Genomic DNA, 9957 nt, shown 5'->3' on the forward strand with positions numbered 1-9957 from the left:
CTGGGGATATTTCACGTCAGCACTGTGGTCTGTGAAAGCCGGAAGCGGAATTCGTATAGACTGGGATTCGAACCCAGTTCACCGCATTGGAAAGCGAACGCTCTATCCCCTGAGCCATCACGGCTCTGTTATTTATTTATGAAATTGATTAAATGCACAATACGCAGTTTCAAACAATTATGTACTAGATTAACAACTCATTTAAAATAAAGGCGCAGTTTAGTTTTTACAAGTATATGATTCCAATATGAAATCATGTATATGATGTGCACACGATGAAAAAAAATTTCCTATAAAATTTTTCTGCCCTAGAAAGTTTGTTATTAATAATTTTCATCTAAAATTTATTACTATACATTTTCTCTTTGTTATAATATTAATTATTATTACTAATGATTACATAAATAAGTAAATATTATTATTTGATCTACTTTGCTTTCAACTTATAATTCACTATGTGGTTAAATAAAAATCGTAATTTTTGTTTCGTTAGAAGCAACTGGTACATTACTCCATTTGTAAAACTTAAAAAGCATACAGCATGTGAACTTCTTCTGGTATTTGGCTAGCTATTTCACTATAAATTGCAAAGAAAACATATGACAATATATTAAAATTTAAATCTGACCTTAAAATGTCTTTTAAGGTTTAAGATTTTGAAGAACAAACAGTGAGGCAATTTTAAGTATGAAATCGAATTTTAAATATACGACTTCTTCAAAATTCGATTTCTCAGGAACTATTCAACCAATTTTGCTCAAATTTTATATTTCGCCATGGAAAATTACATATTTCAAAATGACGTAAAAAATTGTATACTTCACAAATCAAAATTTTTTCGACTATTATTAAATAAAATAATGAAAATTTACTAAAATTTATTTCTTGCCTGAAATTATCTTAGGATTAACGAATTTTATAATAGTGGGCCAAAATGTTTCAATTCGCTTAAAAATTCTCGAGATATGACGAAATACGCAAAAAGTAAAATTAACATCAAGGGTTCCAAACTTTAGATTGCTCTCCTGACCAAGCTATGGGAACCATATCTTCCCCAATATTTTGGAGAATTCGAAAATTCGAATCCGTTGAAAATAAGGTATGTTTATTCAGAGAAAGTACGTTTTGGGGTCTGATTTTGTAACTTGAAATATCGTATGCACTAATTAATTGGCATATTTAATTGGCTACCTTGAACCATATAGAATAAATCGTAGAACGTGAAGATCCGATCATTAGATAAAAAATTACTAAAGAAGGTCCGCTTTTTTTTTTTTTCTTTTGGCGCACTGTACACAATGAGTTGATGAGTAACAAACATTGAAATAAGCAAAAACGATTTTCTAAGTCCTCTAAAAAAATATTGACAAAGGACATATCTTTATTTATGTTTTATTTTTTTTTATCTATCCTTTTATTTAAAAATTTTTTAAAATCTTTAATTCACATCATAATAATACATTCCCCCTCCTAACATGTTCAAGGGCATACACGGTATTTTGATGATCAACTTTTATTACATATGATACAATAATTACAAACATGAACTAATTAATAACATTGTAAATGAAAATTCATAACACATACAATTCATTATATATATATATATACAATTAGGGTCAGGCATTCTTCCAAAAATGAGAAAAATAACAATTTCTTTTGAAAATACAGAAAAAATTCAGAAGAAATGGGGGAACAAAATGGAAGAAACCAAAAATAAACAGAATCTGTTTGAAATTTATCTGAATTAAGATTTAAAATATATTCCAAAATATTAGTTTATATAAGTTTATTTTAAATTATTTCGTATTATAATTGCGGTTAAATAAGTTTTCTATTGTTAGTTAAAATCAAATTATAAAAATTAAATATTTTATTTACCTAGACTTTTCTAAATTTATACTAGTCCAACNCTTGTCCCCCCCCCCCCCCCAAAAAAAAGTATATATATAAATTTTATTTTAAATCGGAGGCACTAGCACGAGCTTTGGGAATCGGAATTGTCCTTCTTCAAAGAAACTGGAATCTGAGATTCCTTGATTACCTTACACAGTACCATGAATATTAAGGAATAAAGTTCGAGAAATTCAGTTTCTAAAGAAGTAAGACATTCTAGCTGTGACCTAAGATATGATGTTAAAAAGCGAGGGGAGTTTCAGATTTAACAAATCATGAAAGGGTTTTATTATGTAGCATGTAGTCACAAGAAATAGATTTTAAGGTAAAATGCAGAAAATAAATAACGATCAATTGGGATATTTTTTAGATGCTCTTTAAGGAAAAGTTATAAGCACAATAATGAAACACATTTGAAAAGTAGTCTTAGTTTCAGAAAGATAGTTATTTTTTAATATGTCGTTACGTAAATTTATTACATAGAATAAAACTACTATAATAACCAAATTTAAATAAGAAAACCTTTCTGTGCTTTTATGTTAACAGAATAATATCCCCCTAAAACATACGGTATATTTTTAAACAATGTTGATATATATTCTAATTTACTAACTATTCTAATTAGTCAAAGTTTCAGATTTGTGTTCAGCCTTCCAAAATTTTAAATTTACTTTTTGTTTTGAATAACTGTTCACAAAATAAGATGGTTCAAGAAGACAATGTTACACAAAAGTGTTACAATGTTACAAAAATAAATAAATAAGAAAAAATCAGGGGATCAAGATATTTTATTTTCTTTTTCAATTACTGAAAATCTGTAGTCGTTTGGAATTAAATTTAATATTGTTTTTTTGTTCAATTTTATAATGTTATATGCCCCAATCAAAAACATTTTGATGTAAACAACATATTAAAATGTAAAAAGTAATTATTTAGATTTCTTTGAAGAAAGTCATTTTTATAATTTCTACTACGGGTTTACAAGTAGGAATATGACACAGAGCATGAGGTAGATTTAACTTTATATCACTTCTAATAAACTAAATGTTAAAAAATAAAGAGCTAAAAATAATATTTCCACAGCAAACGAATTATAATTATTAAAAAAATGATGCATAAATATATAAAAACATTGCTGTTTTTATGAAATTCAAACTCATACATACAGTTACCCAAACTATTAAATACTACTTATTTTTAGTTTCTTCGGTTATACGATTGATAGTTTCTATTTCAGTGAGTCATAGAGCAATTTTACCCATGGAACACATTTAAAAAAAAAAAAAATTACTGTGCAGACCATTCTAACAATTTTTTTAGTTGACTAGGCTTCATCACAAACCTTCATCGTTGCTTGCCGCTTGCATCCATCATTGTTTTTCTTTTAAGTCAACTCTGCTCAGTCCAATAAGTCAATAGTACTTTTCAAAAATAAATAAATAAATTGTGAAATACATAATTATTATTTTATGAACGAATATTTTGTTGATAGGTTAATCATAACGAAATGAACGATTATCTGTAATTGGAAAATAATCAACTCCACTTGAAAAAAATTTAATCTTAGAAATACACAATGTGTAACGTGATTGTGCAATCAAAAACAATAAAATAGACGTAATTTTACTTGTTAACTACACACAGCTATAACTTTATTTCATGTAACAGTTCAAATTAGAAACCATTCTGCTCTCTTTAATGTTTTATATTTTTAAAAATTTCAACACAAATACTAAGATTTATATCTGACAACATCTAATCTCTCTTATGATTTTTTTGATTGATTCATTTTTTTGATATCAAGTTTAGTGCGAGCTTCTAAAATGAAGATCTCGAGGAAGATAAATACATTTTTCTGTAACAAAGGACAATTATATATTGAAAAAAAAATGAAGGAAAAAAAAACTCTCCTAAAAATATTCTCCTAAAAAATATCTACTTAATTCAAACATAAATATAATTTTACTTTTATCATAGACACTTTTCAAATAACTTTCAATAAAGACACTTTCAAATGAAATGGGTTAATTTAGATTTATTTTAATAAGATTCTCTCTACATAAAATAAATAAAATCTATTATATTTAATCTAACTTAAATATCCCTCTATTATAAGCACAGTTCAATATTTAAGGTCCAATAATATCTAAAATGAAATTTTTACCTTTTGTTAAATAAATTTCTAAATCTCAATTCATCATAATCTTTCAACAACTTCATAAATTGTTTTTAAATAACTAGTTTTTTCTTTCAGTCTTATTTAGATTAAGAATTTCGATTTTTGATCTTGTATTTTCTTTCTGATTTGATTATTACATTAACTTCCTTCTTCTTACTTCATGGATCACGATTGAATCAACGCTTTCTCTAAAAAATTAATAAGAAAATTTACCACTTAAATATTAGAATAGAATTGTTAGTGTTTTCTTTTATATTGACACCCTTAATTATTTAATTATAAAAAAAAATGCAGATGCAAAATGGTTTAACATCGTTATTCTAATGATAATTCCTAAAAGAATCAAGTTTCTTCTGACTTCTCAGCAAATAGAAAAATAATTTCTGATGAAATTGAGTTACTAGAATGAAACCAGAATTCATGGAGTCAAAAAATTGATTTCTTGAGGATTCAGATTCCTTACAGTTCAGGGTACGACCCCAGGAATATTTTAGGAAGATTTTTAGAGCACATTTTTAACAAGATAAACAATAAATTATGCGTAATTTAATTTTTACTTTAACAAGTCATTTCTCAAATTGCAAGCAAAACAATAACATACTTATAGTAGACAATTTAAAAATATAATTTTTTTTACTGTTTCAAAATAGTAAAGGTTTTTTAATACTCATCATCAATAAAAAAATTTAATTTATTATTTTATTACTTAATTTTGCCTATATTTGATGGATTTTATTTAGTTTTCCATTCTTTTGAAATAGAGATGATTTAAATAAAATATTTCTATCTCACAGTTTCAAGCTCATAATTAAATATGAAGCATGAAATTGTAAAGGAAAATTTGAGATATCGGCTGCATACTGAATTATAAACAATATTAAACAAATTTAAAAAACAAAAAAAAATAATAATAATAATTCATTGCACTTTTATGTTAAAAGTAACAAGATTTAAATGTAAGGAAATAAAAGTTATTCCACCTAATGTTTAGGTGGATAGAAAAATTAAGTACAAAAAGTTTATTATTGCCTCATTATAACAATCTTTACTAGATTATGTCACTTATAAGGATCTAGATAAGAATACACAAGTTCCATGGAAAAGGGGGGATATAAAATTTAATGTTGATTATAAATGTCTTACAATAAATAAGGTGTGTTCCTTTAAATATATTAATTTTTTCAAACCATAAATTCACGCAAGAAGTCATAAGTAATAGTTTTCATTTCAGTTTATTTTATATATATACATATATATATAATTGGCATGAGAAATCAAATTGCAAAATTTGCGAGACTATGATGGAGATGGATTTTCACTATGATGGAGAAGATTGTGCTTAATTAGAGCTTTATTTTTTGTAAAACTCTTATTACATTTATTACATGGAAAAGGTTTTTTTTGCTTTGTATGAATCAAATTATGTCTAACTAAATGACTATTTCGAGAAAAACTCTTATTACATATACCACAAGAAAAAGGTTTTTCACCTGTATGGACAAAGCTATGTTTAGTTACAGCACTATTTGTTGAAAATCTTTTATCACATATACTACAAGAAAAAGGTTTTGCATCGGAATGGATAATCTTGTGTTTATTTAAAAGTGCATTTGTTGAAAACCTCTTGTTACAAGTGCCACATGAGTAAGGTTTTTCGTCAGAATGACTAAAACTGTGTCTAGTTAAGTGACTTTTACGAGGGAAAGTTTTTTGGCATATATTACAAGAAAATGGTCTTTCACCACTATGAACATTACTATGTTCAGTAACAGCACTTTTAGTTGAAAAACTTTTATTACATATATTACATGAAAATGGTTTTTCACTAGTATGAAGAAAGTAGTGTTTAGTTAAATTATTTTTTCGGGAAAAACTCCTAAAACATACATCACAAGAAAAAGGTTTTTCACCAGTGTGGACAACACTGTGTTCAATTAAATGACCTTTTTGTGAAAAGCTTTTACTACATACAATGCAAGAATAAGGTTTTTCACCAGTATGAATATGCATGTGACGATTTAAAATATATTTCTCTGAATAACTCTTGTTACATACCGGGCAAGAAAAAGGTTTTTCGCCAGTAGGAATAGCATGGTGACTTTTTCTGACAAGTTTATCAACAAAACTATAAGTAGACATGCTATGACAGTAATGATTTGCTATAAATATATCTCATATATGTAAATATCTCCTTCAACAACAGTAAATCTCTTTAAATAAACAACATTTTTAGGAAATAAACAGGAGATGAAGAAATTTAGTGACATATGATATGTATAATTTTTTTTCTTCAAATATTCATTAGCTATGCATACATAACATAAGCACAAACTTTCCTTAAAAGTTGATTAAATATTTTAAGATGTCAGAAAATAATGAGACAAGTAAAATGTAGAAATAAATTGGTATCAAATATGAACAATTTTAGATGAGACACACAAAAAAATTATTTCTCAAAAGGTAAAACATTAATTAAAAAATGTTCTAAAGTATCTTCAAATCAGAATTCTCAAAATTGATAATTAAAATTCTCTAATTAAACTAGTATTAATTTTAAAGACCTCAAAACAATTAGAAAATATTTCCTTCTCTTTGAGTAACAAACAATAAAATAATTAAATATATATAAAAAGTGATCAGTTACTAATCACAATTGCAGTGTACTGTAAAATTTCAGATTTTCGAAAAATAAGCACCACTCTATCTTATTTGAGTTACCATCATTTAGCTTTGGCTATTGGTAACAGTCATCCAAAACTGCTCGCATCAAGAGTAGATTAAAATACAGCACTAAAAATCAAAATCTTCATGAAAGTCAATAGAAGCAAGTTTAAGGCTTACAAATTGAAAACAAAATTAGCAGTTCAATAAATATTCACATGTCCTCTGTTAACCTTTAGATTGCAGCTGAAGATTATGTTGACTAAAACCTAAGAAAGAAACATATAAACTGTTAAATGATACAAAAACACAAAACTAAAATTAAGTAATACAACAAGAGCATACATTTTTCCTTCAAAAAACACTTGCAATGTAATATGAAGCATTGAAATGAAATATAATTTTGTCAATTAATAAATTTTGAGACATGTTCCTTTCTAATTATTTGAAAGAATCTTATATATTTCTATATTGATAAAAATCAAGGAGATATTTCTTTTCTGACAATGAGGACAGTTTATTAGTTTGAATCATGCACAATACTTGCACTATAATTACAACTATAATTATGATTCATATTATTTATCATGCATTAAAAATATAACCAACATTATTTTAACCATTAACTACTTTTAAAAAACATGGTACTATTTATGCTATAAGATTATTTTTATTTCATATGCTATTATACAACCTATTAACATTGTGCAGATAATAACTATGAGCCCTTTAGAACAAAAATTATTTTTCAATTAAGAATTTTTTTAAAATTTAAAAACAAATGCCTGAAAAAAAAATAAGAGAGCAAGCAATAATTAAAGATATCATGAAAAAGAAAAGATATTCTATCTTCATTTGTGAAAAATAAGGAATAGTTATCCTTTTAAGAAACAAAAAAAAAAGCATTTCCTTAAAGTACATTTTTCGAATTATTCTTCTATTTGACAGCAAAATAGTTGTGATGATACGGTTATGAACTTCATAAGAAGAAACTTTAAATAAGCACAAGTCAAAAGCTATGTTACAGTTCCGTTAATTCCTTCTTTTAAAATCAAAGATTTCTTTACGATTTGCAAGTTTAACAGTTCATTCTGATTTCCTTATTGGTTCAGTATCAACATCTGCTTTTTCTGCCATTGTGCAAAACTTAAATGTGCGTGTATCGCAACAATGTATACTTAAAATATTAGGATTTTTAAAATTGTACAATTTTATACATTGCAAGTTAAAATAACCCAAATAACAAAACTCTTTTTAACTTAAGAAGCAACCGAATTAAAAACAGAGTTAATCAATAATTAATCAGTACAAAAAGTTCATTCAACATACCAATCTACACAAAAAAAAATTAAAATCCTCAAGAATTGCAATCCATCCTGACAGAAGTTTAAATAGGAAGAGAAGCTTCATAAATTACGCCAACTTGATTCCTCTATGGTCATAACTTTACACATTTACAAATCTGATGATATGAGTAAACAAATAATTATAAAACAACTATTTGTTTACTTTCACTCTACAAGTGAGATCTACAAATCTTCTCAGCTTGAAGTTCGATCCGTTCGTTCGAACCGGTTGCATCATTTTAACGAACGAATCTAACAAAAGCGATTTTATCGAATGCGAATGAAAATCTGATTGACCACTTTATTCAATCTTTTTTATCAATCTGGTTCACATGCGAAAAATCGCAGAGAGTGTGATTGACCCGTATTCATGAATAATGCTTAAGGGTCATTCACACTGCATACAAAATTGCGAATTTGACGGTGCGAATGAGAACCCGATTAGTGTAAAATATTTCCCAGGAAAAACTCGCCAAACGGATTCCGGATCGCATCTTCAAATATTCATACGTGATTACTAATGCAATAAATACAGATTTTTTCTTGCATTTCCGAATTCGAGTCCCTGGATTATTTGCATACAGTGAGAATTAAGACTTTAGATAAATGGTCCCGCAATGAACTGATCGTTAAGACACGGTTCCCAGCAGATCACCGAAGTCAAGCATCACTGGCTACGGTCAATGTGCGGGTGGGTGACCACTTGGATCAGTCTGCGTAGGGTCCGCGGTATTGGTCCTCGTTAAACTGTTCCACCGTAAAGTGCTCGACCTCTCGTGCAGATCGTCGGGCTACAGAAGCCGGGTTACCATCCCCTCTACAGAGGATCAAATTTGTGATGGTATGTCTTCGGATCATCCTCAGCTATGTTTCCCAGACAGTCGCCAATAGCTCATTGTGCAGCTCTACTGCGACGTAAATGAACTAAAACAACTTTAGATAATGAGAAATAACAAAAAAACTATTCTAAAGGAGCTCTCACTGAATGTGGTTCACGTTGAGAACCTGATGGGATCGGAAAATGTTTTTCCGCGGAAACTCATCAATCAGAATCTTAATTTTTCTTTGCTGTGATCAGAAAGGCGTGAGCCGTATTCAGTGAGAATGGCGTTCAACTGTTATAAAATAACAATAAAAGATCTGTAGTTCAGAGTTAGTTATATACTTCTTAGCACCAAGATCCTCAAAACTATTAATAAACTAAAGTGTACCGATAAATTACTTAAAAAATACATTAGAATCAATATCTCACTTGCTTGGATAGCAATGCCAGACGCATAAATATGTACGAGTCAGAATTCCCAGTGCTATTAGACTTCCGACTTTGGTGTGATTTCATTCGATTCAGCGTAAAAATATTACATTAAAAACATAACATCACTTGCCTAGATGGCAACGTGTATGTTTTGCCCCCTTTCATTTAGTTGTTCTAGGTTAAGCTCTTTGAATACAATAGGAAAGTTAATGGAAGATTACGCCATAATCAAATAGTTAGGATGACACCCCTCTGGAGAGGATCAAAATTGTGATGGCATGTCTTCGGATCATCCTCAAGGATGTTTCCCAGATCGTCGCCAATAGTCCATTGTGCAGCTCTAGTGCACGTAAATGAACTACAACATTTTTAAGTAAAATCGACAAGAATTTTTATACATACAGTGGGGGCCAAAAGTGTGGACACTTTTTGAAAGTTTCATGTTTTTCAACTTTGTGTGCTTGTAGAGTATATTAATTTTCACTTAAATACAAACGTTTATATATCAAATTGAAGGTAATTTAATGTAGAATTTAATAATAAATACAGTATTACAATATCTGTATTACAAAAAAAGTTATGCAATTAATAGTAAGATCTATCTTAGATTTGCATTTTTT

At 27.9% G+C, this 9957-nt stretch overlaps 1 protein-coding gene across 2 annotated transcripts; it reads right to left on the bottom strand.

Moving 5' to 3' along the window:
* Positions 1-1497: 1497 nt before the first annotated feature.
* On the bottom strand, positions 1498-8387 carry LOC139424820 (zinc finger protein 271-like). 2 transcript variants are annotated; one of them, XM_071181183.1, is made up of 2 exons: positions 8066-8387; positions 1498-7005 (listed from the first exon to the last, which is right to left on the bottom strand). In XM_071181183.1, the coding sequence occupies exon 2, from the start codon at positions 6212-6214 to the stop codon at positions 5372-5374; it is 843 nt and encodes a 280-aa protein (XP_071037284.1). In that variant the 5' UTR covers positions 6215-7005; positions 8066-8387; the 3' UTR covers positions 1498-5371. The 2 variants fall into 2 exon arrangements, with proteins under 2 accessions (XP_071037284.1, XP_071037285.1); XM_071181184.1 differs by lacking the exon at positions 8066-8387 and adding an exon at positions 7656-7895.
* Between the last annotated feature and the right edge of the window lie 1570 nt (positions 8388-9957).

The sequence above is a fragment of the Parasteatoda tepidariorum genome, chromosome 5 (assembly GCF_043381705.1).
Source record: "Parasteatoda tepidariorum isolate YZ-2023 chromosome 5, CAS_Ptep_4.0, whole genome shotgun sequence".
Classification (NCBI taxonomy): Eukaryota; Metazoa; Arthropoda; class Arachnida; order Araneae; family Theridiidae; genus Parasteatoda; species Parasteatoda tepidariorum.